We start from the raw sequence: 27,954 nt of genomic DNA on the forward strand, positions 1-27,954 counted from the left end.
CCTCCAGGTGCGCGCGCGATAATGTTCAGGAGCCCACGGCGTCCAGGTAACGGCAGGCTCGGCTTCCGCCTCCTCCGCCCAGTAATTGAGATCACGGTGTAAAGCCCACTCCGTCACCTCTTTGGCCCTGTGCCATAGGCCAACCACTAGGACAAGGCCCCACCCACTCGACAAGACCATGCCCCCTCTGGTCTTGACCCCGCCCCTGCGTTCTAGCCCCTCCTCCTCGGGGGACAGAGACCCCTGGTTCAGCGCTGCCTCCCTGGCCCGATGTTCCTCCTTCCCGCCCACCTCGTCCAAGGCCACCGTGGGGGCTGCCGGCACGCGGTGCCCCTGGAGCCTCCCGAGGCCTAAAGAAGTAGCGCCGTCCATGCGGAGAGCACGGCAAGAGCGGGGAGAAGTGGGACTCAGGCGGTGCGACCCCTGCGGAACGCACCCCGTGTCCTGGGGCAAGGACCGCCTCGGGGTCAGTCCCCCGCCCGAACAGACTGCGGGCGGGGCCCCTGTTTGTTCAAGGGGGCGGGCCGGAGAAGGCGTTTCTCTGCGGAGGAGCGGAGAGGAGCGGATCCGGGTGGCCCCCGTGGCCCCGGAGGGCTGTAGTGCCAGGGAGCCCGGGGCCTTGCCCTTGCCATGGCCGAGCTGGACGCGGGGCTGGGGGCTCTTTTGGCCCGCGGCTTGGCCAGGCTAGGGCTGCGGAGGGAGCGCCGGGGGAAGCGGACCCGGGAGGAGGCCAGAGCCCGGGATAGGTGAGGGGGATGGAGGAGGTCTGCAGGGGCACCCCTGGGCTCTAGGGGTGTGTGCGTGTGTGTGTGTTAGAGGGTAGTGAGTGTTCAAATAAGCGTGTACGAGTGTCTGAGAGCATAAAAATACACGTGACAGTGTACTACGATTTTGGATATATGACTGTGAATATGGTTTTTAGATACAACCCGCGCTCTTTTGAAACTTTAAAACAACTTTTGCAATTCCTGAAGTCAGGCGGCGGGAGGGGGGATGACTTCTTCTCCGGAGATAGTTTAAAGACAAACGTAGGCGCCCCCACCCCCCCCCACCCCCGCCGCTGTGGACTTTGTCACATCCTAGGCCAGCTTCCCTCTCGTCTTCATGAGCGTGACAGGCCCCTGAGGTGTCGCAGACCGCGCTACGTTTGCCCTCAGATGGCACGATTTCCCCTGTCGCCCCAGACTGTAGTAACAATAAATCTTTATTTGCCACTTGCTTCTTGCCTTACGTGGGTTATCTCATTTAAATCCTCACAGCAGCGCTATGAGGCAAGTGTAGTTCGTGTGATTCAGATGTGGAAATGGAGGTTCAGAGAGGTGAAGTCACCTGCGCAGTCACACAGCTGGGAGGAGGTGGGGCTAGGTTATGAGCTTAAGCAGTCTGACTCCAGAGCCCATATCCTGAAGCACTGGGCTGCTCTGTTGCCCGGAGAGATTCCAGGACTGCAAGCCGGTGGTGGGGGGCTGGGCAGAGCTCCGTCCTATCCCCAGCTGCCGCTGGCCTGGTCCCCTTGAACATACTGCTTCCTCTCTCTGAGCCCATTTGCTGGTAGCCACCGTCGGAGTGGAAGGAAAATGCTCTGCGTGGCAAAGCTGAATGGCCGGGAGGGGGAGAGTGAAGAGGACCCCAGTGGCTCAGAGGCCCCGTATCGGAAAAGAGCATGGAATGTGCTCGCATGGAATGTGCTCGCAGGCATTGGGGTGTTGTGTCTCTAGGTAGTTACCAGGCAATTTGTTCTGATCTTATCATGACACGGCTGTCTTTAGCAGCTGTGGGAGGGGTGGGGTACCTGAGCACCAGGCGCAGAGGGAGAGGAGGGGTTTGTGCTGTTCTCTCACCCCAAAGAGAAAGGGGGAGGGGAGGGCCTAGCCACCCTGGAAAGCCTGGAAGCCTGGGTGCCCCAGGGGGTACCCACACCCTATCACTGCCCTGCCCACCCCAGCAGGGAGACACGCCCTCTCCCATTACCTGGTCTGGCAAGAACCTGCCCTATAGGGCCCAGGTGGCATGGCCCCTCCCTTTCCGCACTTGAGAGGAGGCAGGGTTGGCCTGCTGGTGAGTCGGGGGTTGGGAGGACAGGGGAGGGACTGCGCATGCTCAGGGGCCAGCCTGATGATGCAGCCCGTGCGTGTGCCTTTGGACGCGGTTCTCACCAGATGTGGGAGTGGGACTCCAGCACTAAGGAACAGGCCTCTCTGATCCCTGCTGATTGCCCGGGATTGGGGGCGGGGTGCACGGGGGAGACGGTCAAGGCACTTCCCCATCTTGCCCCCATTAGTGCCATGATGTCCAACCAGTCTTTGGAATGGGATGGTCCTAGTGTCCTAACTCCAAGGCTCACCAGCTGTGTGACTCCAGGCAAGTCACTTCATCTTTCTGGGCCTCAGTTTCCTCATCTGAAAAATAGGGGCATAATATCCACCTTCTAGGATTATTTTGAGGCTCAAAGGAGATCACGTAAGCACCATATCTAAGGCTAAGCCTGGCCCCCAGAGAGCCTCAGTGCATGGCAAACTTTTGAACTATGAGACGCTATCCTTTTTCTATATTCTGATTCTACTATAGACCTAGTCCCCACTCTTGTCCCAAGCTCATCTGTCTGTCCTCTCATTTGGGGAGTAGACAGCTGGGGGAGGGAGCAGAGGGGAGGCTGCTGTGTAGACCTTGCCCCACTCCTAAGGTTTCAGAAGCTTAGCCTGCCTATACGCCCTGGGGAGGGCCCCAGGGTCCAGTCTGAGCATGGGAGGGGGGAAGGCTACTTCACTCCCTTTCCTGTGCTTCCTTCCTAGGCCCTGGGGTGGCCGGAGCTGCCCTGACCTGGCCCAGGACCTGGGCAGCACCAGCAATGTCAGCCTTAAGGTAAGAGAGAATCCCAAGAGGTGGGAAAGGAGTGGGGTCAGAAGCTCTGGGAAGGGCAGGGCTGGCCCTGAGAACCCTGACTTACAAGTCAGGCACCTGGAGTTCTCTAATCCTCTGCCACTGATTCACTGTGTGACCCTGCGCAGATCACTCCCCACATCAGTTTCTCTATCTGCAAAATGGGGACAATAATGCTGCTCAGAGTTGTGAGAAAGAAAGTCATAGATGTAGAACATCCAGCAAGGGTCTAGATGTTCTGGAAGCCTGAGCTTCCTAATGCTCAGGCCCTTTGGGAAGCCTGGAGGGCCAGTACCTGTACCCAGGGGCCCCCTTTCTACACTCCCTTGTCTCCTCTCTGGCCTCTTTTCCCCAATTCCTGACTTGCAGCCCCAGGGGCAAAGCTGGGCTGGTGGTTTAACCTACTGGGCACAGTTCCCCGTCTTCAGTGGACCTGAGGCATGGCTCGAGCAGTGACAGGGTGCCCTCTCTTTGGAGGAGCAGAAGGCCTCCTCGAGGTGGCTCAGCAGCCGTGTGTCTGTGGTCTAGAATACCATTCGTAATCACTCACATTTAATTGAGTACTCATTAGGTGCTGGTTACTCTGCATGGCTTATCTCATTCAGTCTTCACAGCACTCCCAGGAAGCAGGTACTGTTATTATCATACCCATTTTACACACAGGGACACTGAGATTGTGGCTAGGAAGTAGCTGATCTGTGATTTGAGCCTGGATTGCCTGGCTCCAGGCCCCCACATTAAGTCACGGTGCCCTCCTGTCTCTTGAGGTATTTAGCCCCTGGGGAGCAAAAGGCTGTACCTATTTCTCAAATGAGTAAATTGAGGTATTTGGGATCAAGGGCCCCTGCAGAGAGGACTTTTGGTCCCAGACTTGGCTCCTCCGTTGCCAAGTACACAAGCCTGCTCCTGAGAATTCGTGGTTTGGGGAGCAGCGTCCATATGGGCCCAGGATCACTGGCCCTCTCCCCTCCCTCCCACGGCCAGGCTGGGCCCCAAGGGAAGATAGTAGATGGAAGTTACTCACTTTCGGGGGAACCCTCTTCCCCGACTCCCTCATGGCCCAGGTACATCTCTATGCCCAGGTGCCTCCTCCCGGATGTGCTTAGCAATCTCAGGCTGTGAGGGTCCCAGGGATAGGGGAGGCATCTATAAGCTCTCTGAAAGCTTGCAGGGGGCCGAGGCTCTAGACACTCATATCGTGCACATGCACGCAGCCTCTGATCCCCAAAGAAGCTGCTGCTAAAGGGCCAGAGGCCTGTGGATGCTTGGGAAGGTGGCAGTTGGCCTGAGAGTAGGGCTGTCAGTGAGTGACTTTGGTCAAGTCAGTGTCCTCTCTGGGCCTCACTTCCCTCATAGGCAGAATGGGAGGGCGTGAGTGAAATACTGAGCGGCTTCCCAGAGCTCTGCCCTTTTGTCCAGTTCTCGTGCCGAGGAGGACCGTCCAGCATGTTGAGGGGCGCTGGGAGGGTAAGGAGAAGTGCTGTCACCAGTCGCCTGCCTCTGCTTTCCCTAGGCCCAATCCCACAGCTGCTCAGAATGGGACCTTCGGACAGGGAGCCGTGGTTCCTGGCTTTGGAGGAGACGACACAGCTCAGGGGAGCCCCATCAACCCCTGGGGCGTCTGCAGAGGCCAGCCGTGGGCAGTGCCTCTGACCTGGCCAACTACGCCTCCGTGGGACTGGAGAGCCCCTCATGCCCGGCACCAGCTCCCGGATGTGTGGAGCAAGGGACCCCAGGCTGCACTTGTCTGCAACCTCCGTACCCTACCCCAGGGGTTCCTGTGAGGCCCGAGCCACCCGGCAACCTGGGAAACCTGCTGCCCCGCCCAGCACCCTTCCCCACAGGAGAGGGGGCAAAGGGCAAGCCTGTCACACCGGGGCCAGTCCTGCCTGATCCAGCCCAGACCCTACACAAGTGTCCCTCTGCCAGGAGGACCCGCTACCACATCGCTATCACCCTCCAGGGCCACAGGCGGGCACCTGGGGAGGAGGGTGGAGAGCCTAAACCTGCCCAACCAGCTCTCCACCCCTGCGGCCCTGAGGAATCCAGGGGCTGGCAGGAGCCTCCCCAGGGGCCCCGCCCCATCACGGGGTGCCTGACAGACCAGCCCCAGGAGCCCCGGCTGAGAGCCCCACCGCATCAGGAGGTCACAGCCCAGCAGCAGGAGCACCAGGCCCGCTGGACGCCCAGCTCCCCACACGGACGGTGAGTAGACATCAGGCCCCACATGGGGCGATGACGGGAAGGGAAACTGGCCTGGCTGCCCACTTTTGGGTCTCTGCCTGGTGTCTGGGCTTTTCCAAACCAAGGCCCATTCATTTGGCTCCCCAAGCACGAGCTAACTCGGCCATCTTCTGCCCACTCAGCTCTGCCTCCTCTCCCTCCCCTCACCCACAGGCCACCTTGGGGGAACTGTGGCCGCTCTTCCCTGTCTGCCCGAGGAGAGGCAGAGCTTGTCATGGAGGGGTTGGGGAGAGTGACCTTCTCCTCAGTGATACCCCACCACAGACTCAGTCTAGGAATAGGTGCCCAGCCAAAGTGCTGGGTGTCCTGGGACCAGCAGCTTAACCTCTCTGGGCCTTGAGTTGTTGAGTAGATTTGGTAGCTGGAGGTGAGGAAGGAGGAGGTGGTCACAGGACGTGCTTTGAACTCCAGGGAGCTGGGCCACCCAAATAGCAGGAATGCTTATCATTAATGCGGCAGTCGCAGCGATAATGACCCCACCTGGCTCTGGGGTGGCGACCTCGGGAACAGGCACGAGGTTCCCAATCCTTGGTGTTTATTTGCATTGAAATGACTCCCCTGGATCTGCCTCATAGGCCCAAAGGGGGAAGGATGGGTCCCCTGAAACTCACTGAGGAGGGGTGATGTCTCTAGGGTCACCAGGAAGGGGCACTGGGGCTCAAATAGGGCTCTGAAAAGTTCCTAATGATGATGGTGGTGGCTGTTATTTATGGCTTTTTTTTTTAAAGATTTTATTTATTTATTTGGCAGAGATTGAGATGGGCACAAGCAGGGGGAGTGGTAAGCAGAGGGAGAAGGAGAAGCAGGATCCCTGCTGACTAGGGACCACCCCCCACCCCCATGCAATACAGGACTTGATCCCAGGACCCCGGGATCACGATGTGAGCCAAGGGCAGACACTGAATTGACCAAGCCACCCAGATGCCCCATGGCTTGTTTTCTAAGCTTAATTCTTATTTTTAAAATTTTACTGTTTTAAAAGATTTATTTATCTTAGAGAGGGAGAGAGAGAGAGCATTCTAGCATAGGAGGGAGGGGGAGAGGGTGAAGGAGAGAGAGACTCTCAAGCAGACTTCCTACTGGGCACAGAGCTTGAGCCCATGATCCTGAGATCATGACCTGAGTCAAAACCAAGAGTCAGACACTTAACCGACTATACCACCCAGATGCCCTGTAAGCATAATTCCTTTAAATCCTCAGAAAGCCCCATGAAGCGGGACTAATCTTATTGACTGCCTTCACCAGCAATAGGGAAACTAAGGCTCAGGGAAATCACATCACTTGCCCAAAGTCAAGTAGAAAGTGAAGGGGTCGGAACTTGAACCTGGGTGCCTGTGCTTTAACCACTGCTTCCACCTGCCTCTCCCAGAGGACTTGCTGGCCTTATGCCGTCCATGCAGGGTTGACTGGTTGCTGTACAGGGTTTTCAGTGACCCCATGGAAGTGGGTTTGGCAGCATCAGAAGCGCCCAGGCCCCTGAGCAGGAGTCAGGGTAACTCGTCCTGTGGTAAGGGAGGGGGAAAGGTGGGACCCTGGGTGGTCCAGAGCCCTGCTCAGGTGCCCCAGCTGGGAGAGAAGGGCTTCAGAGAGAGGGAAGGTACGCGGAGGAGGCAAGCCTTAGAGAGGAGAAGGAAGAAGCAGCAGGTTTAGCTGAGGGGACTAGGGCTCTCCCTGCCACTCCCTGGCTATTTTGGGACCAGGTAGCTAATGACAGACTCTGGTTGGAGGCTAGGGGCTCACTTAGAGAAGCAGGAAGTCGACCTCTGAGGATACCGGACCTCTGTGACCCCTTTCTGGGGGAAGCATTCCCTGGGTCGGGACTGGCAGATGTTGGGGTAGGGGCAGGGAGGTGGGACACAGTCGGGGCTGCATGCGGGGCTGTGTAAGACATATATGCATTCATGTGTGGCTGTGTTGAGTGTAGGCAGATTTCCCGAGCAGGGAGGAGGGCTGTGAGTTGACCATGTGTATTGTGAACATGGGCACATGTCACTGTGTCTGTGTGTTTCTGTGTGTGTGTGTGTGTGTGTCTGATGCGTGTGTCCACTGTGTCTCTGAGTGTGTGTAACGCTGTGTGTCTGACCGTGTCTGTCTGTGTAAGTGTGTAGGTCTGTTTTTGTGCCCGTGGGACCTGGTGGGTCTGTGCTGGTGTCTGTCTGGGTGTCGGTATATGTCTGTGTGACGGAGCATGCGTTTGTGGGCCTGTGGACTGGTTTGGCCTAGTTTGGGGGTGACTCACAGGTAAGCGGGGAGAACCCAGGACTTGTTCGGTTAGACCAGGCTCTTTCCCACACTCCCCCCGCCCCCTCCTCAGCCTCTCCCTTTCCCGGCCCCACACACCTTGTTTGGAGGTCACAGTCAGCCTGCCAACAGATCCATTTCTGGTCTGGGGCCCTGAAGAAGAGAGGGCTCTGGGGGCTGAGGGCTTCTGCTAGCCTCGGAGGCATCCTGGGCCATGGGAGTGTGTTGTGTCTTCAGAGCAAGGTTGAAAGGGGGCAGCTGTGGGCAGGCAGATTCCAGCACAGCTGGAAGAACACTCTAGCAGTTATGACTGTCCAGGGATAGGACAGATGTCCTATCAGATGCTGTCAGATGGTTACCTCTGTATCCCCAGAAGTGTGCAAGCAGAAGCCAATGACCACATGTTTATGGAATGAGTGACTGTCCCGGCTGTTGTTCAGGGGCTGGGCTGGCTTGAGAAAGGCGTGGAATTTTGATTGCTGGGAGGTCATTTACAGTATCTGATCTGATGACCAATGGCTTCCTTTGAAGCTGTTCTCTTGTTGCTTTGCCAAAACCGATGTGGTTCTTGTTTTTACGTCCGGTTCTTTGGACCGCAGACTCCTAGAACACCGCCTTTGGGTGAACCAAACCAGGGCCCAGCACATCACCTAACACAATTAGCCCTGAATGAATGAATGAATGAATGAGTCAATCAATCAATCAGTGACTTAGAACCCAGGCTCGGCTACTTAATAGCCTCAGGGGCAGGGAATCTCAGGGAAATCCTAGTTATTACTGCAGAAGTAAAGAGGAAACTCAGTGGGGGGCTCAATGAGAAGGTGGGAATCCCAACAAGAAGGCCATGGTTCTGTTGGAAGAAAAGGGGCTCCTTAGTGAGGATGGGAGAGGGTCGTGGCCTCAGGCAAAGGGCCCTGATCTAGGGCCTCAGGTGTCTGGCTGTGCCCTGCTCTCAGGAATTCTGGTCTGGGGAAAGGTCTGGGATTCATGTCAGCTCCCTCCCTTCCCCAATATGCCACTCAGACCCTATCATAGCTCCCAAGGTTCCTGGAGTCAAGTCAGGCTTCCCTGGGCCTCAGCCCCTTTCATCTCTGTTCCTCATAAAACCTGAGTCATTGCTAGGGCCACAGAGCAGGATCAAAGTTCTGGGTTCCACTGGCTTCTCAGGCGAGAAGAAGATAGAGATGGGGGAGGGAAGTTGGGGGTAGGGGTGCATTTCTGGTCTTAGCTTCCCTTAAAATGGCCTGGGGGCTGCCTCTTGGGTCCTTGGGATCTGAGAATAGGATTGTCCTGGTCAGCACAGCCTGGAAGTGGGAGTGGGGGCTGGGTGATCCCTCCAGGACTACTGTGACCCCCCCTTAAAAGTAAATCTTTAAACCACAGAGCTTGGTTCACCAGATACTTATATTAGGGAGTTTAGTATGGTGGTCAAGTGCTTAGGGTTGGGTTCAAGTCTTGCCTCTGCCACTGTGTGATTCTGGGTAAGTTTCTTAACCTCTCTGAGTCTTCTTTGTCCTCATCTGCAAAATGGGAATATGTTTATAATTGATTCTTTGAGGTATCAAACGCATGGGATTCTTTTGAAGATTCAGAAGGACAATGACTATTAAGCAGTTAGCAAGGTGCCTGGCCCATGAAGCTTGAAGGGGAGAAGTGGCTGTGGCCCAAGGTCATCCAGTTAGTAAATGACGGGGTCAGGGGAAATTTAGCTTTGCCAGAGGCCGTAGCCCATCTTTCCTTTCCTTCCTTTATCATGGCCAGGAACAGGGTCAGAACAGTTGCCTGGTTTTCTAGTTTTTGGTTTCCGGAGGGCTAGATCCAGGGCTCCTTGGGTAGAGTCACACCCCCACCCATATGCTTTTTTGCTCTCTCCCTTCTCACTCCTTCCAGGCTCAGGCCTCAGCTTCACCCCTTGAAGGACCCTGGCATTGGGGATCATCTGAAAGTGGGGAGATGGTGGGAAAGCTGGGAGTATCACGCCCATTTTACAGATGAAGAAACAAAGGTCCAAAAAGTCCAATGGGTTGCCTGGGGTGACCAAGCCTGAGCTTGGCAGGGGTTGTTACTCTGCACTGCCGAGAGCCACCCTCATCACCCCCTGACCCTGTCTCTCTTCTTCCCGGCACCATCTGCAGGGAGCTGGAGCACAGTGAGCCAAGGACACCTCAAGACAGGTCGCCGGGGCCCAACATGGAGAAGGCAGGTGGGCCCCTGGCTCAGGCTGAGACTCCTGTGGTAAGCACCACGCTGACATGGCGGCGGCCGCCCCCTGCCCACGAAGAAATGAGACACCGTTTTCATAAGGTGTCCCTGGTGTCAGGGGCGCAGACAGAAGCCCCCCGGGAGGAGGTGTTTGAGCACAGCCACAGTCGAGAGGAAGTCAATGGCTTTGTGACACGGGAAGAAACGACTATAAATTACCAGGGACCCCGGGATGGGGCCGGCTCCAAGAGCTGTCAGAGCCACGGGCCCATCTTTTCCAAGAAGTACACACTACTCCCCAAGGAGAAAAGGCGAGTGGGAAGGCTGAAGGAGGCTGTAGACCAGGGTGATGGCAGCCCCCCCAAGCCCAGGACTGAGCCACCACACCTGGGAGCCATGGCCAGGAATGAGATTTTGGTGCCCCTGCCTGGGCCCCGTGAACCAAGCCCCCACCCAGGTGTAAGTCTCATCAGTGGGAGCCCCCGGAGCCTCGAAGAGCGTCGGGTGACACGCACCGTGCAGACCACCGTGGTGGTGGGAGGGCACACGGAGCGACGGGTGAACAGCTCTGTGACCGTGGGGCCGGTGCTGTCGGGCGAGGCCCCGCCGAGGGGCCGCAAAGTTGTTCGTACTGTGCGAGCAGTGGTGGTGAGTCCCGAGGCCGAGGGCTCACCCAGCCTCAGCCAAGCCCGGGAGCTGCTAAGTAGCCTTGTGCCTGCTGAGCGTAGCCCCGCCACCAGCCGGCTTCCCAGGCCCACGGCTGTTGTGCCAAGGAGTCCGGGTCTGGGCAGTGCAGGGGGCACAGGCTTAGGGCAGCTGCCTGAGACAGGGACAGCAGAGCCAAAGGACAAAGCTGCTCTGGTCCCTGTGGGCATCCCAGAGGATGTCCACCCACCTTGGAACCAGGATGTCCCTGCAGCTTGCCCAGACCAAGACCAGAGCAGAGCCCCTGATGCCAGAGCCCATGAGGTCCCAAGGGATCAGGGAGCCTCCAGTCTCCCCCAGCCCCCTCTCCAGATTTCCCAGGGCCAGGCACTGTCACCTTCCTCTCCTAGACGCCAGACCCCTACCCCCTCCCTGGACCCAGTCTGCCCCTCGGAGCAGCCTGTGGTGCCCACTCACCCCAGGACCCAGCTCACTGTCAAGTCCAGGGGACCCCAGGCACTACACTCTGTGAAAAGGGAAGGGCTCACGGATCCCTCTGCTGTCCCCATCCTGCCCAAGGTGAAGAGCGAGGTGGCTGTTACAGTCCCTGGACAGCCTCTTGCTCCATCCTCTACAAGAAGGAAGGCTGTCCCCAGCTCAGGAGGGCTTTCTGCTCCCTCCTCCCCACCGAATAAGTTTGTTGAAGACTCTAAAAATGTCCCTAACTTCTCCCTTACCCAGGAAGAGGTAGCGCAGGGCCCTGGGGTCCATGCCGACCCATCCCTCGCCCAGAAAGAGGTTGTACAGGGTCCTGGTGTTCCTGCTGCCTCACCCCCCAAGCCCGCCCAGGTTGTCCAGGCCCCAGAAGGCAGCCCTCGCACCCAAAAAGAGGCTGTCCACGGTACTAAAGACAGTCTTGCTGCTTCTCTCAGTAAGGACGAGGCTGTTCGAGGCCTGACTGCTTCCTCTTTCCCATCCCCCCAAAAGGATGAGGTTGTTGAGGGCTCCGAGGTGAGTCCTACCTCATCTCCCACCCAGAAAGAGGTTGTCCAGGATCCCAGTGCTTCTGCTCCCCCATTTTCCACGCAGAAGGGGATTGTCCCGGATGCTCTTGTTCTCCCTGCCCCCTCCTCAGGGGGCGAGGTGTCCCCCAGCACCGGAGCCCCTCCTGCCCTGGTGCTGATGGTAGCAGAGGCCAGTCCGGAGTCCCGGCTTGTCCCTGACTCTACTGAGGGCGAGATGGTCCCAGAGACATCCCTGGAGGAGGTGGCCCTGGCTGCCGACCTAGAGATTTTCCTGGATACGTTGCGGAGCATGGAGCCCCCCGAGATCCTCCGCACTCATCGGCTGCCACGAGCCCCCCGCTCCTCCTACCTGGCCATGTACGCTACGCTGCCCGCCATCGAGGAGGACCAGCCTGGACCATGGGTGCTGGGACCCAGCCTCCAGGAGGCACCCACACTAGAAGGGAAAGAGGAGGAGGAGGAAGAGGAGGAAGAGGAGGAGGAAGAACCAGAGAATCCCTACCTGAGCGACGATGAGAAGCTCCAGCGCAGGCAGGAGAAAGCTGGGCCCAGGCCCTCCTGGGACTCTCGCCCTGTGAGGCCCCCCCAGGTCTCTCGTTCTCCTCTGGAGATGATGAAGAAACATGTGGCAGATGCTAAGGGCGCCCCCTCAGCGCTGGGGCCAGACTGGCCAGCAGGGAGCAGGCCCACTTCCCGTCTCGGAGGCAGCCTTCTCTTCGGTGGGCTGGTGGCTGCCCCCCAGGAGGGCCCCGCCTCAGAACCACTGGGTACAAAACTATCTGCCCTGCCGCCCCACGGGACACCGGGACTCAGGAAAGTGCCAGGACAGCTGCCCCTGCTCTGCAGCGAAAGGTCACCGTTGGAGAAGCCTGCTTGTGCCTGGCCTCCGGAGGGTTGGGTGAGTGAGGCCTTGGATGAGCAAGGTGGTGGGGGTGGGGGGGACAGCTGGACTCACCTGGGGCAGGGTTTGAATGGTATCAGGACCGGGACACTGGGAAGAGAGTCTCGAGAAGCCAGAGCCTTGAGTCTGATGTCTGGTTTAGTGTGATCTTATACAAGCGACATCCTTCTGGGCCTCAGTTTCCCTATTCACACAGCAGAAGGCTTGCACTGTGGAGCTCAAAGGGCTTGGTGGCTCTGATCTCTTGGAAGCTCGGGGAAAGGAGTGATAGGCACCCACACCCCTGGGATGGGGTGATGAGCTCCCTGGAGGTTGGTGACATCCTCTGTGGGCCAGTGGAGTGGAGGCCAGTAGGGAACATGTGGGATCCTTGGAATGACAGATTATGGGGAGGCAGTAAGGAGGCCACACCATAAGACTTTTTATCACCTCCCTCCATGCCAGAGCCCAGCATTAAAGACCCAGGGCAAGTTGAACATCAGACCTGGAAAGGTAAGGGGGGAACGCCATGTGGGGGTGGGGGGGGGAAGGCTGTGGCGGGCAGCAGGGGGCCAGGATCTGGGGATGGGGCCTGAGGATTCCCTCTGTGTCCTCTCTAGATGATCCTCTTCTCAGAGCCTGGCTGCCAAGGCAGCCGCAGGGAGGTCTGGGACGACATTGCCGACACTTCCGGATGGGCCCACGTGGCCTCCGTAAGGGTAGTTCGAGGCTGGTGAGTGCGGACTGCCAGGGCGAGGCAGGGGGCTGCTTGTGGACCTGGGGGATGCCAGGGTGGTGAGATGTGCCTAGGCCAACCTGGCTGAAACCCCTTCAGCCACCCTGCTTTGTGGCTACACCCTCTCCCTGCCGGTGACCCTGGGTCTCTGTGCCCACAGCTGGGTGCTCTATGAAGAGCCCGAGTTCCAGGGCCAGAAGCTGGTTGTGGCTGAAGGAATGGTGGATTTAGGAGCTCCGGAGTCTGTGTGGAGCACTCAAGGCATCGGTTCCCTGAGGCGAGTTGTCCGGGTGAGTGGCTGGGAGTGGACACCAGATGCTGCCCCGTCTTCCCCAGGCCCCAGCCCTTGAGGATGGGGACAGCCTCAGGTGCCTGGAGTTGGAATAGCCAGGAGAGCTCACATGGTTGAGGAACCTGAAGGGAGCTCACTATGGACTCGCCTGTAGAGTCCTGATCTCAGAGCTCCACCTGGGGAAGAAAGGAGTTCTGGGGTGCTCGACCTGCCTTGGGGAGGCAGGAGGCAGACAGAGGCCAAGTCCCAGCTTGGGAAAGCAGCCTGGGGAAATTGGAGCTGGCTTGAAGGGTCTCGTGAGAGCAACAGAAACGGTTGGGAGTGGCTGCAGGTGCCAGCCCCCCTGCCCTGGGCCTGGGATCTCAGGCCCAAGGTCAGATCCAGGGTGCCACGGATGTTTGTTCATTTGCTCACAGATGCTGGTTAATGTCTGCTGTGTACCAGGCACCGTGCCAGGCAGCGGGTGGGCGGGGGAGACCTGCTCTCTGCCCTGTCAGACTCATGGTCAAGCTAGGGTATGAGGGTGGGACCTGAGGCAGGAAAGCCATATAATCAGATTAGGGATTCATAAACATCCCTCTGGCTGTGGGGAGGAGAAATCTGGGACTCAGGAAGACCAGGCAGGGCTGTGATTTCCAGGTGAGGGGCACCTCTGAATTTGGAGGGAGAAATGCGTGGTTTGAACAGGCCCAGTCAATATTATAGTTCCATACTGTAAAGTGGGGGAAAAAACAAAATAGTTTTTGTAACACAGATGTACAGACTACCGAAATTAAGCTTGACAAAACTGTCTTGGCCAGTAGGGAGACACAGAAGAGAAAGCCCAACCCTAAAAGCAGGGCCTATCACACTTTTTTTTTTTTTTTTTTTTAAATTAAAGCATGAGCACCTCCAAGACAGAGCTGTTGCAATCCTCCCAGTAAGAGGGCGAGAGCGGACGAGTCTTAACCAGGGCAGTGGCCCAGCTATGCAAAGGAGGAGATGGTTTTGAAAGCCTCTCCAGAAACACACAAATGTTTGTGGACGATTTATTGTGAGCTTCTCACAATAAACGCATCTTCATGTAGGAGGTAATGAGGTAGAAGAGGAAAAAACGAGAGCTTTGAAGTCGGGCGGACCTGGTTTCATTTCATTCATTCAGCGTGGACTGGGCTCCTCGTGTGTGCCAGGCACGTGGGAGGGGTTGGTTGCAACAGTGAACACACACTCCATAGGTCTGTTCTGTGCTCTGCTACGTCCGGGCTGTGTGCCCGCAGGCAGGCCGCCCAACTGCACGGATCCTCACTTTCCTAGCCTGTGAGTGAAGTAAGAGCGCCCGCTGGGAGGGCCGGCTGAGATGGAGTAGGACATGCCCTTTCCATGGTGCCTTGCCCTCAGCAGATGCTTCATAAGCGTTTGCTGAGGGAGCGAGGGAATGAAATGGTCTTAGCGGGAAAGAAACACCCAGAATCCAGAGAGCATCCGCTGCTGCCTGGGATGAGAGGCAGGTAGAAGCCAGTGTGGACTAGAGCAGGAATGGTTTACAAAGGAAGAGCCGAAGTTAGACCTCAGGTGACAGCTGTCCATTCTCCTTCTCTCTGGGTTGGATTTTCAGGCTACCCAGAAGCAAGGTGAATGGCATGGCACTTGGCAGGCTCCCACTGGGAACTTTGGTCACAGGTACCAAAGGTCCAGTGCCAAAGAGAGGGCTTTGGTCTCAGGCTTGTCTGGCCAACCTTGCAGAGAACACCCCAGTCACCCTCCTGGCTTCTGTGGAGATGGCCACGGAGGTCTCCCAGAAGCGCCCTGGGACCCTGGCTAGACAGGCTTGGGGAAAGCTGTTAGGGGCGGGGGGGGGGCGCGGGTCGTCTCTGAGGGGGGCTGTTTACATACCCTTTTCCACCTCTGTCTTGCAGGACTACGTTACCCCAGAGATCATCTTGTACTCTGAGGAGGGCCTCCAGGGGGAGCAAGTGAAGCTAATGGATGCCTTGGAGGACTCCCAGGGCCTGGACAGGCCCCTGCAGGTGGCATCCGCCACTGTCTCTGCAGGACTGTGAGTCTGGGCAATTCTGGAATCCCTTCCTTTAACATTCATTGTGCAGGGTGCTGGGGACACAGAGCTGATAGGACACACTCCTTCCCTCGGGCAGTACTTACTCTACTGGAGGGGACAGGCAAGTAAGAAGGCGGTGGTGATCAGAATTCTGGGATGGGGGAGCACAGAAAAGCACCAAACCAGCCTGAAGTCAGAGAAGCCTTCCTGGAGGAAGAGACATCTCAGCTGGGATGAGTGGGCCACAGGAGAATCTTAGCATAAGGAGAGCAGGGCAGGAGGGATTGCCCTTGTTTTGTTCATCACTGTCTCCCTGATGCCTGAAGCAGGGGCTGGCATGGGATAGATTCCCCTAAATATTTGTTAATTGTGTGGGGAAGAGTATATCTAGCAGAAGGAATAGCACCTGCAAAGGCCCAGAGGCGAGAGAACTAAGCCTCGAAAGTTCAGTCTGGCCCAAGAAAGCAGAAGGTGAGGAGATGTGAGGAGTCAGGAAGGGAGACATAGCAAAGGGCCTCTGTGCAGCTGGACCATATTGTGGGGCTAATAGGGAACTACTGGGGGTCCCTAAGCAGGTATGTGTGCTGGAAAGAACTCTCCAGCTGTGTGAAATTAGCGCCAGGCCAGAGGAAGGGGGCAGATGGAGTGGCTACTGCAAGAGATTATGGAGGTCTGAATTGTCCTTCCGCATCATCTTGATGGGGGCTTCTTCCCCCCTCTCAACCTTTTCCCCATCTGTGTCCCTGGGTCTCTGGGGTACAGCTGTCTCTCTTCCTCTCCCCCCAGGTGGCTGCTCTACCCCAAGCCCTACTTTGAAGACATTCCCTGCATCCTGGAGCCTGGAGAGTACCTCACCTCAGAGGCCTGGGGGGCCTTGGACCCTACGGTGGGCTCCTTGAAGCCCATGAGACTGGTAAGGAGCAAGTGGTCACAAGTTACCTTGCCCTGCAGGTTGTGGGGAAGAGGCAGGGCCTGGGGGTCTCCTGCTAAGAATGGGATTGAGGAGAGGGGGAATTAGCCCAACAGCTGGGACAGAGGGAAGACAGGGGGTTGGCCATTCTTAGGGATCTCAGGACCAAGTAAATCCTGGGTTACCCGTCCTCCCTCTTCTTCCTCTACCTCTGGTTTGGTGTCTCAGCTCTGTCTCCTCTGCAGGGCTGCCCAAATGTGGAGAAGCCAGCGGAGCCCAAGGTAAGAGTCTGGGCTGCAGGGTCAAAGAGGGCCTTTGGGTGGGGTGTGTGGGATTTGCGGGTGGCTATCACAGCCTGGACCGGAAGACAGGGGAGGAGAGTGCGGGGGAACGGAAGCTGGGTTTGGGAAGGTGGAATCTTACGGGCTCGTTGGAAACTGGCTTTTGATGTAAGAAGCAGGTCAGAGGTCAGAGAAAAGAAACAGAAGTTACCTAAGAGAATGGAGCTCAGTGAGAGTGGGAGGACTTAGCTCTGGGCTAACTAAGGCAGGGCCTCCCTGGCTGGCTGGGTGTGTTTCAGTCCAGATGGCTCCCCAGCACCCTCACACCACCCGCTTTTCCCCAGGTTGTGGTTTACAAAGCCACAGGCTTTCAGGGCCAGAGCTGGGAAGTGAGCAGAGACATCTACAACCTTCAGCAGCCAGAGGACAGCCAGAGCCCCCACCTGGCCTCTGTGGGGTCCCTGCGGGTTCTTGGGGGCTGGTGAGGACTCAGAACCTTTCCTCCTACTTCATCCTCCCCTCTGGCCTCTACAGTGGGGGCTGGGGAATGGCCCCGGCTGCGTAGGGGAGGGGGGCAGCTGTCTTACACAGCCATGGGCCTTCCATGACCAAGTCTGTTTGTCCCTCCGCCTTCCCCCAGCTGGGTGGGCTACCAGAAGGCAGGCTTCCGGGGCCACCAGTACCTGCTGGAGGAGGGGGAATATGCTGATTGGTCACACTGGGGAGGCTATGACGAGGCGCTGACCTCCCTGCGGGTCATCCGGACGGTAAGCAAGAACAATTGGGCCATCTCTCTGCCTGTGGCCACAGCCAGATGCCCCCCAGCCTCGCCCCTAGTACAGTCTGTTGAAGGAAGAGTTTGTGCCATCTTTCCCAGTTCTCCAGAGCGCCTGGAAGTGTTCCCTGAGGTCTAGCCTCTTGCCTTTCTGCTGTTTTTTTCCCAAGCCATACTGATCGCCTCACTCCAAAATCCCCGGGTGGGCTGCGTCCCCGGGGTCTGGGCACTCCCGGGGGTTTCCGTGGGTGGGCAGGAGAGATCTGACTATCCCTGGGGCCCAGGACTTTGGGGACCCGGCCGTGGTGCTGTTTGAGGCCATGGACTTCGAGGGGCATGGAGTGGAGGTGAGAGAGGCATTGCCGGACGTGGAGCTGGCGCGACACGGCCCCCACACGCAGGCCATCCACGTGCTCAGCGGCGTGTGAGTGACCCGGGCTCTGGGAGCGCGGCGGGCCAGGATCGGTTCCCGCGGAGGAGCCGACCCCGCCCCGCTGACCCGCGCCCCGCCCTCCCTGCAGCTGGGTGGCCTATGAGAAGGTGGGCTTCTCCGGGGAGCAGTACGTGCTGGAGAAGGGCGTGTACCGCAACTGCGACGACTGGGGCGCCGGCAACAGCGCCCTCGCCTCGCTGCAGCCCGTCCTGCAGGTGCGAGCCAGCCGCGCTGGGCGGGGCCCTGGGGGCGGGGACTTGGGTCTTGGGAGGAGCCCACTGCTGGGGGGCGGGGCTGGAAGGGGTGGGCTTGGAGCGCGGGGCGGGGCCTCTGGAACGGGGGAGCTACCCGAGAGCTGTGAAAAGTGAAAAGGGTCGGGAAACTGAGGCTAGAGGCTGGTACCCTCCCTAAGTCTCGAAACTTTGGGCCCTCCTTTAGGTCGGCGAGCACAATCTGCACTTTGTCTCAAAGGTAAGGAGCTGGTGGGGGGCATGTCTCCTCTTCCCATTCTCTCTGTCCCACTCCATCGCCCTCCATTCTCCTCTCTTCGTGTCTCTGCCTGCAGATTCAGCTTTTCTCCGGCCCCGACTTCCTGGGCGACCACATCTCCTTCGAGGATGACCAGGTCTCCCTGCCCGCCTCCTTCCAGGCCCAGTCCTGCCGAGTCCACGGGGGCAGGTGAGGACATGGGGAGAGGGTAGAAGTGGGGCCCACTTGCCCAGAGCACTTAACTCAGCTTGGAAATCCAGGCTGCAGGAGGGTCTTTCTGTGAAATGATTTTTCCTCCTCGAGATTAGCTATTCTGTCCCGAATCATTCAATCTTAAAGCAAAATAAAGTTTTGGGTTTTTTTAAAAGATTTTATTTATTTATTTGACAGAGAGAGAGAGAGAGAGAGAGTCACCAGAGAGAGGGGGGAGCAGGCTCCCTGCTGACCCGCTGAGTGGAGAGCCTGATGCGGGGCTCAATCCCAGGACCCTGAGATTATGACCTGAGCCAAAGGCAGAGGCTTAACCCACTGAGCCATCCAGGCGCCCCAAAGCAAAATAAAGTTTTAATGGAAAACATAAAACTTGTAGATAGTATAGCATAAAGAACCGCAATCTTGTTTCATCTATCTCTCTGCCTTTTTTTTTTTTTAGTGGAACATTTTAAAATCCCCCGACCCGACATAAAATTGCACAGGCAAATACTTAAGTATATATCTCTAATAAGAAAGGACCTTCCCGGGGCGCCTGGGTGGCTCAGTGGTTTAAAGCCTCTGCCTTCAGCTTGGGTCATGATCCCAGGGTCCTGGGATCAAGACCCACATCAGGCTCTCTGCTCAGCAGGGAGCCTGCTTCCCCCACTCTCTCTCTCTGCCTGCTTCTGATCTGTCAAATAAATAAATAAATAAAATCTTAAAAAAAAAAAAAGGGCCTTTCTTGGGACACCTGGGTGGCTCAGAGGGTTAAAGCCTCTGTCTTCAGCTCAGGTCATGATCCCAGGGTCCTGGGATCGAGTCCCACATCAGGCTCTCCGCTCAGCAGGGAGACTGTTTCCTTCCCCCCATCCCGCTGCCTACTTGTGATCTATGTAAAAAATAAATAAATAAATAAAATCTTTTCTTAAAAAAAAAGGACCCTCCCCAACCCACACAGCCACAATTTATTATCACATCTAATAAAATTAACAGTAGTTTGTTAATATTACCTAATGTCCAGTCCATGTTCAGATTTCTCCCACTGTCTTAAAAAAATGCCTTTGTGAAATTGGTTTGTTTTTCTCAGGATCCAAACAAGGTCCACACACTGCTTTTGGTCAATTTGATCTTTAATTTATAGTGGTTCTGCTCCTTTCTTTTTGTTTTATACCATTTATTTGTTTAAAGAAACCCAATAGGGGGTGCCTGGGTGACTCGGTTGGTTAAGCCACAGATTCTTGGTTTTGGCTCACGTCATGATCTCAGGGTGGTGAGAGAAAGAGCCCCACGAGCCCAGTATCTGGTTCCATGCTGGGGATGGAGCCTACTTGAGATTCTCTCTCTTCTTCCGCATCCCTCCTTCTCTTAAAAAAAAAAAAAAAAAGGAAAGAAAGAAAAGATAAGAAAACCAATAATTTGCCCTGTAAGTTTCCCTTCTTCTGAATTTGGCTTATTGCTTCCTTCTGGTGCCTTTTTTCTCTTTGTGTCCTGTATTTCCTGTAAACTGGTAGGCCTGGACGCTTGATGAGGGTAAGGGTGTTTTGTTCCGTTGACAAGAAGACTATATAGGTGGTACCTTGTACTTCTTACTGCATTATGTCAGGCACATGCCTGGTTGTCCCACTTTTAATGATAACAAGATCTCTACATTGCAGGTACCTGGGTGGCTCAGTGGGTTAAGCCTCTGCCTTTGGCTCAGGTTATGGTCTCAGCGGGAAGCCTGCTTTCCCTTTTCTCTTTGCCTGCCTCTCTGCCTACTTGTGATCTCTCTCTCTCTGTCAAATAAATAAATAAAATCTTTAAAAAAAAATAAAATAAAATCTTAAAAAAAAATCTCTACATTGTAAGATTTGCCATGTAAAAAAAATAAGATTTGCCATTTCTCTCTCATCTAGTGGTTTTATTATCCACTGATGATAATTGCCTAGGCTCACTGTTTCTTTAGAGGTCACAAAATGATGATTTTAAGATTTTTGGTATTCCTTCTACATGTGTTAGCTGGAATACATCTATAAAGAGCGTTCCCTTTTCAACTATTTGTTTACCCAAAATAGTTTATACAAAAAAGGCAGTTTGATCCTTTGCCAAGGATCAATTTCTCTTGACCAATTTTCAGAATAATTTCTGGATTGGTGCCCTAGCAACCTCCAGAGCTGACTAGGGAAATATTTTTTTTAAAGTATTGTTATGAACTCATGGATTTATATGTAATTGAAATGCCTCCATCCACTGGAGTAACTAATTCTCTTGTGTGCCCTAATCATTCTGTCTTTGGCAGTTGGGAGCCCCTTCAAATTGTCTGCTTTTGATATGACTCCAGCAGTTTTTTTATAACTTCCTTGTTTTTCTGGTACAATGAGATGCTCCAGGATAATTTTGTACATTTCTGCCTTAATCTTGAAATCAGTTATCTACCAAGGGATTCCAATTCCAGTGGTATTTATATGGAACCTGAATGTTTCAAAACTATAATACTAATATTACTACTAACTGTGAAAAGTATTGAATGCTGTTTGAGGTTTCTCTGTGGTTCTTTTTGTCCTCAGGACATTCACCAACATCCCACTTCAAAATATCATTGTTAAGACATTTCAAATAATACTTCTCATGTGTGTGGTTATGCCACCAACCATATTGGTATATGCTCAGGTTCCTTAATTTAATTTATTTAAATTTTTGGAATACTTTACATTTTTACCTAATTTTTTTTAAATTAAATAAAAAATTACAGTGTCCCTGTCTTAGCTTGGGCTGCTACAACAAAATATCATACTCTGGAAGACTTAAATAATGAGAATTTATTTTCTCACAGTTCTGGAGACTGGGAAGTGGGAGGTCAAGGTACAGGCCCATTCTCAGCTCTTTGGGGAGGGCTCACTTCCCAGCTAGCAAAGAGCTGATTTGTTCCTATGTTCCCATGTGGTGGAGAAAGTGCTCCTGTGTCTCCTGTGTCTTCCTTTCCTTTTTTTTTTTTTTTTTAAAGATTTTATTTATTTATTTGACAGAGATCACAAGTAGGCAGAGAGGCAGACAGAGGGAGAGGGGGAAGCAGGCTCCCCACTGAGCAGAGAGCCCGACACGGGGCTTGATCCCAGGACCCTAAGACCATGACCTGAGCCGAAGGTAGAGACTCAACCCACTGAGCCACCCAGGTGCCCCTCCCCCTATTTTCTTACACAAAAAGATGTACACTCCAACCTGGCGAATATACTAGAGACCACGGAATTGTACACTTGAAAGAACGAATTTTATGCTATGTGGGTTCTATCACAGTTTTTCAAAAGGGAAGCATGCTACAGACACTGTTCTGCCCTTGTTTGTTTTCCCTTAACAGTGTGGAGATCTCTTTATATCCCTTTAAGAGCTCTTCCTCATTCCTTTTCACTGCTCTGTTATTATACTCTACATTCTTAGCGGGCTTTTGTTTTGTTTTATTTTTTGGTGGGCTTTTTCGGGGTGCAGAATAGCAGTTTATTAAGGCATGGGGACAGGACCTGTGGGTAGAGAAAGCTGCTGATCTATATTCTTAGTTTAATTGACTGTCCCCTCTTGATGGGCCTGTGGGCTGCCTCCCCACGGCCACGGCCAACAGCGCTGCACAAAGAATTTTGTGCAGGTGCCATCTCAGGTTTTTAAAGGTTTCAAGATTGCAAGAAATGGGATTGCTGAGTGACTACATAGAGCTTTGCTTCGTGTTGCCTGATTTTCCTCCCTAGAGGCCGTGCGATTTTATGTAGTCATTTCTGAAGTCTTTTTGTATTTTTTTAAGATTATTTATTTATTTATTTGACAGGCAGAGATCACTAGTAGGCAGAGCAGCAGGCAGAGAGAAAGGGAGAAGCAGCCTCCCCTCTGAGCAGAGAGCCCGATGCGGGGCTAGATCCCAGGACACTGAGATCATGACCTGAGCCGAAGGCAAGGGTTTAACCCCCTGAGCCACCCAGGTGCTCCATTATTTCTGAAGTCTTGACTTCAGTCTCTTGCTGCAGGGCCTGAACACCCTTGGCCTCTCATGGGCTTGGGGGCGTGGGGGTCACAATCAAGTCTGCCTCCACTCTGCTGCATGTCAGAGGGTCTGGCAGGCCAAGTACAGGATGGGCCAAGCTCAGATACCTACTCACATCCCCCCGTTCTTCCCCTTCCCCAGCTGGATCCTGTTTGATGAGAAGAACTTCGAGGGTGACCAGCACATTCTCTCCGAGGGCGAGTTCCCTACTCTCACGGCCATGGGCTGCCTAGCCTCCACGGTCCTGGGCTCTCTCCAGAAGGTACCCCTGGTGAGTCACCTTGTCTGGGTCCAGGCAGCCCCTGAAGCAGTGGGGGCTGCTGGGTGCCAAGTCTCTTCTCACTGTGGGCGAGGTTGCCAGAGCTTGGAGCCAGTCTTCGTCAGAACTGCCCAGGTCCCCCTGAGCCCCTGGCTTCAAAGGTAGTTCCCCTCACTAGAGATTTATGGAGGGCCCACCGTGACAGGTCCTGGGGACGCTGAAATGAATCAGACCCAACCCTGCCTTCCTGGAACCCACAGCCATACTGACATAAAGAAGATTGCAGAGTGGTGTGTCCAGATCTAGAGGTGGTGTGGGGACAGGAGGGAGCAGCACTCGGGTGGGCTGGGGGCAGGGCCCGGAGCGCAGACTGGGGGTTCTGTGCAGGGAGGCCTACGGAGAGCTGGCTCTGCTGTGTGGGGAGGGTGGGTGGGTGGGGATGAGGCAGTAGGGCTGCTGCTCCCGTAGGCAGGAACAAACGATGATGTCCTGGACCAGGGAGGAGGTGGAGGGATGTGGCCCATCCACAGTAAGGAACCGGAGTCTGGAGGATAGGGTGGGCTGGCCGTGGCAGCACCCCGGAAGCTGACTGCGGAGCACAGACCAGCTCCAGGCAGCATTTAACAGGCTTCCCCGGCACTAAGGCATTTAACCCCGTGAGGTTCGTTACTGCCATTATCTCCCTTCTCCAGATGTGCCTCTGAGGCACAGGGAGGTCATGCAACTTGCTCCAGGCCACAAAGGTGGTAACAGGCAGAGCCGAGTTCTCCTAGAGGCAGCCCAGCTGCTGAGTCCAAGCTCCGCAAATATACATCGGGTTCTGAAGGCAGACAGATGTGGTTCTGAAGCCCAGCTCTAGGGACTTGAGCAAGGGGTTTAATCTTCTCCAAACTCAGTTTCCCTTCTTTTTTTTTTTTTTTTTTTAATTATTTATTTATTTATTTGACAGACAGAGATCACAAGTAGGCAGAGAGGCAGGCAGAGAGAGAGGAAGGGAAACAGGCTCCCCGCTGAGCAGAGAGCCCGCTGCAGGCCTCAATCCCAGGACCCTGGGATCATGACCTGAGCTGAAGGCAGAGGCTTTAACCCACTGAGCCACCCAGGCACCCCGCTCAGTTTCCCTTCTGTTAAGCAGGGATGATAATATTAGCACCTACCTTAGAGAAATGTCGAAAAGTTGTAAAGAAATCAGGGAAGGCACGTAGTGCAGAATCCAGCCAGTGGTTAAGCCCTAAACACGTGAGAATTGCTGTAATTACTGCTTTCATCACTGTTCTTAGAAGTGCCATTCACTGGCACTGGGATGAGATTTGAGGGGGCGGTGGGGTTCCAGTCTGGCACCTGCTGCTGCATCTGAGAGTCTGCGGGACACCCCGGCGCCAGTGTCCGGGAGTCCAGGGCCCTGTGGGGCGGAGCTCAGGAGGGAAGAGGGCCTGAAATGCGGATCTGGGAATTGGAGTATCTGGAATTGGGGGCCAAGGCAGGGGCCGGGGCTCTCTCGGCCTCAGCCCTTCTCCATGCCCCCAACCCCCGGCCCCAGCACTTTTCAGAGCCCTCCATTTTCCTGTATGGACTGGAGTGCTTCGAGGGGAAAGAGATTGAGCTGGACAGGGAGGTGCGCAGCCTACAAGCCGAGGGCTTCAACAACCACGTGCTGTCCGTGCGGATCAGCGGGGGCATGTGAGTGTGTTGAGGGGGGCTCAAGGGTGGGGGCTGCCGGGGAGTGAGGGCTGGGTTCCTGGCCTCTTGTCCCTCCCCTCTTCCCTTCCACTCCCCACCCCACAGCCAGGAGGGAGGGAGTGGGGTAGTGGGAGGAGGGCCTTGGACCCCCCAGCCTGGATCCTCTAGGACCCTCTTTTGTCCTGCAAACCCCAAATCTACTTCCCGGCACCCCCTCCCCACACTTGGGACCCTAATACCAGGCAGAGAAGTCTCAGTGTGAGAGAAAAGGAGGTGGAGAATGTTCTGACATCTGTGCCTCCTCCTCTGTCTGTCTGTCTGTCTGTCTTCTCTCTGCATCTCCGGCACCTGTGGGGCCCAGCTGGGTGCTGTGTGAGCACAGTGACTTCCGGGGCCGCCAGTGGTTGGTGGGCAGCTGTGAGATCACCAACTGGCTGACGTACAGCGGGACGCAGAGGGTGGGCTCCCTCTACCCCATCAGGCAGGTCAGTAGCATGTTGGCTCACACATGCCCGTGCCGCTCTGTCGCGCCATGCCCTTCCCATGTTGCCCAAACTCAGCACTGGGGTACTTCTGTCACAATTTTGCCACATCGTTGTGCCTCTTCAAACATTATCTACTCAGTATTTTTTTCTAAACTGACTCACTTTTTGTTTTCCCTTTATCCTCCTTCTAAGGAGTGATACCCATAAAATCATGGGTGTGATGTGTGTGTGTGTGTGTAGGATTTTTCTTTCATTGGCATTATAATAAATGCATTACCGTTAAATTTTTAGCAGTACGTTTATCCACTTAGGACTAAAAATCTCAGGTGCAGAGATTGCTTACAAACAGAAAATCTTAGGAAAGAAATAAAATGGGGATAACACATGTGATGGAGTTGTCTTGAGGACTGAAAATAAATAATGTTTGCAAAGCCCTTAGAAGGGTACTCGTGTGGGTAAGCATTCAGCACCCGTTAGGTGCGGTTCTTCTGTTAGTGCCGTCACCACAATTCAGGACCCCTGGCTGATCTGTGGCAGAGCCTGGTCTGATGTGTGACAACCAGGTGGGTCCGCCCCACCATGGCTCTTCAGCCCAGTGTGTGTGTGCATGTCCATGTGCCTACCTGCGTCTGTCCTGTTAGCAAACATGGGGTGTGGAGTCGGCTGGGGGGTGGTGGGCTGTGTGTGCATGGCTGTGTGTGTCCGTGTGTTTGTGGCTGCTGCAAACCTCTGCCCAACCACGGGGACCTGGCAACATGTCCCCGAGCACGTGGCCACAGGTGTCTGTGGTCACGGGTGTGCACCTCGGCTGCCCCTCTGATACCCATGTGTGAGAGAAGAAGGGGCTTAGAAGGAGGGGTTCTGGCAGGGAGGAGGGACTAGAGGGCTGGGGATCCTTGCGGCTCCCCAGCTGAGGGTGTCAGGGGCCCAGCTGGGAGCAGCCCTGCTGGGGGGGGCCTCTCACTCTCAGCTTCTCTGCACCCCCCCCCCCAGCGCCGGGTTTATTTTCGCCTCTGGAATGCCGCCCTGAGGGGATTCCTGGCAGTGCCAGACCACGTAGAGGACATGAAGGCAGGCCGTGTGGTGGTCTCCGAGCCTCAAGCGGGAGGCAGCTGCGTCTGGTACTACGAGGATGGGCTACTGAAGAACCAGGTACCAGCTGAGGGTCTGGGAAGGGGACCCTAGAGTCCCAGGCCCTCGAAGGCTCCTTGTGTGGGGAAGTCCCAGCCGGTGGGGATCTGCCATCAGGCCAGAAAGACACAGAGAGACACACACAACTGCCAGGACCCTGGGGAGGGGGAGACGGCAGGCTCTGCTCCCCTGGGCCGTTTGGGCTCTTCTCTGAGCCTCCGTTCCCCATCTGCAAAACAAGAGTGTAGAACCAGACACTTCTAAGGGAACTCCCAGCTCTGATATCCTGGGACAGAACTTGGATCCTATTAATAAAGATAGATTCACTCCGCAAACATTTCCCGAGCACCTACTATGAGCTAGGGGCCCGGAATAGAAATGACTCCTGCCTTCCAGAACTGACATCGTAGTGGGGAGAGACCGAAACCATTTAAATGAGTAAAACATCTCCATACGTTGGGGGGCAAGAGGTGCACTAGGGGAAAAAGAAATGAAAGGGGGCTGGGAAGTGGCTGTAGCTCTGACAAGAGAGGGCCTTTCTAGAAGGCAGCATGTGAGGGAGGCTGCCATGTCGGTGTCCGCAGGAAGCGCTCTCCTGGCAGAGGAAACAGCAGCAGCAAGGCCCTGAGGTGGGAACCCGCCTTGCAACAGGACCAGCCAGCTCACATCATGGGAGGGCTAGGGAGGGAAGTAGCAAGAGAGGAGGTCAAAAAGGTTATAGGGCTCTGGGTCTTTGTAGGCCACTGAAGGAGTTGCGCCTTTTATTTGAAACAAGAGAGAACCTGTGGCAGGTGCTGTGGTAAGCCCTTCACACGAATGCCTTGTACGATCCTCAGAGGGCACAATGAGGCAGGTCTTGCCATACTCTCCATTTTATAGATGAGGAAACTAGAGCACAGAGAAGTTAAGTAACAGGCCGAAAGTCACACAGACAATAGTAGGTGAAAGCTTGTCTTATGCCAAGTCTTATGCTTTGGGAGTCAGTCATGAGAGGCTTCCTGGAGGAGCCATTTTTCCAGACCTTTCACGGTTTTTCACATTGAAGGCTTGCAGCAGCCAGCGTGCAGAGATTCCCATCCCCAGGGAACCCAGTGCTCAGAAGGATTAAGAGATTGACCCAGGGTCACAGTCCGTGAGAGCCAGGATTCAAAGCCGGGTGTATGCTAAGGGTATGGGGTTTGGTGGAGTCACTGATGACCTCCTGGGGCCTCAGGTGGCCCCAACCATGAGCCTGCAGGTGATCGGGCCTCCCAGCACGGGCTCCAAGGCGGTGCTGTGGGCTGAGAGCCGCCTCCCCCGCCAGACGTGGAGCATCAGCGAATCGGGCCACATCTGCAGCCAGATGTTTGAAGGGCGGATCCTAGATGTGAAGGGTAAGGGGGCTGGTATGTGGGAGAAGGCACCTGAGGGGGGCTGTGGCCACTGGGGTCCAAAGAAGCATCTCCCCATATCTCCCTCCTTCTGCCAGGTGGCCGGGGCTACGACCGGGACCACGCGGTGCTGTGGGAGCTGGCCGAGGACCGGGCGTCCCAGATCTGGACCGTCCATGTGCTCTGACCGCCTCCCGTTCCCCAGCCCTGGAGGCTTTCCATGGGATGAAATATTTTTTGTAGATTTTTTTTTTGTTGTTGTTGTTGTAACATAAGCTGTTTTCTAATATGCTCCCAGGTATCTTCATCTTTGTGCACCTTGATATTTGGGGCTGGGGTGAAGATTTGTTCACCTGCCTCCTTTCCCACGTGTGTGCCCTACTTCTTTCCTCCCAGCCCTGGTTCCATGGCCCAGGTGTAAGGCCTCCCTCGGCCACCAGAGGGGGCCCTGGGCCCAAACGAACTGTGAGAGTGTTTACCTGACCTCGGAGATCTCACAGGCTGCTGGAGGGTTGCAACAGGGAGGGTGATACACTCAGCAACAGGATAAGAAGGGAAGTAGAGGGGTACACAGGGGAGGGACGGGAACCATTTAAGAGCACAGGGCAGGGTGCTGGGAAGAAGGGATAATCGGCTGGGATGTGGAGGAAGGGCAGGGAACAGCTAGGTTAGGGGGTGGCAGAGGAAGAGTGTTCTGGGATGCAGGTAAGTCAAGACATGAAAACTTGGAAGCTTGGTGTGATGGGGTCGCAGCGGATCAGGC

General features: G+C 55.3%; 1 protein-coding gene across 2 annotated transcripts; it reads left to right on the forward strand.

Moving 5' to 3' along the window:
- The first annotated feature begins 24 nt into the window (after window positions 1–24).
- On the forward strand, window positions 25–27,483 carry CRYBG2 (crystallin beta-gamma domain containing 2). Of its 2 annotated transcripts, XM_032302354.1 has the most exons (22): window positions 27–746; window positions 2,793–2,862; window positions 4,394–5,085; window positions 9,501–12,135; window positions 12,583–12,630; window positions 12,738–12,850; window positions 13,014–13,143; window positions 15,041–15,180; window positions 15,967–16,093; window positions 16,336–16,371; window positions 16,716–16,852; window positions 17,012–17,138; window positions 17,431–17,570; window positions 17,668–17,794; window positions 18,018–18,050; window positions 18,145–18,257; window positions 22,408–22,537; window positions 24,066–24,205; window positions 24,567–24,690; window positions 25,684–25,842; window positions 27,035–27,194; window positions 27,290–27,483. In XM_032302354.1, exons 1-22 carry the CDS (start codon window positions 631–633, stop codon window positions 27,376–27,378), a joined length of 5,586 nt encoding a protein of 1,861 aa, XP_032158245.1. In that variant the 5' UTR covers window positions 27–630; the 3' UTR covers window positions 27,379–27,483. The 2 variants fall into 2 exon arrangements, with proteins under 2 accessions (XP_032158246.1, XP_032158245.1); XM_032302355.1 differs by lacking the exons at window positions 24,567–24,690; window positions 25,684–25,842; window positions 27,035–27,194; window positions 27,290–27,483 and having other exon boundaries at window positions 25–746; window positions 17,668–17,790; window positions 24,066–24,148.
- Window positions 27,484–27,954: the final 471 nt, after the last annotated feature.

Source organism: Mustela erminea, chromosome 10 (genome assembly GCF_009829155.1).
Source record: "Mustela erminea isolate mMusErm1 chromosome 10, mMusErm1.Pri, whole genome shotgun sequence".
Lineage (NCBI taxonomy): Eukaryota > Metazoa > Chordata > Mammalia > Carnivora > Mustelidae > Mustela > Mustela erminea.

Coding starts and splice junctions, on each gene's coding strand:
- CRYBG2 (XM_032302354.1), top strand. CDS start 631: ATGGCCGAGCTGGACGCGGGGCTGGGGGCTCTTTTGGCCCGCGGCTTG. Junction 2,863..4,393: donor CCAGCAATGTCAGCCTTAAG/GTAAGAGAGAAT, acceptor TGCTTTCCCTAG/GCCCAATCCCACAGCTGCTC. Junction 16,853..17,011: donor CTGCGGGTTCTTGGGGGCTG/GTGAGGACTCAG, acceptor GCCTTCCCCCAG/CTGGGTGGGCTACCAGAAGG.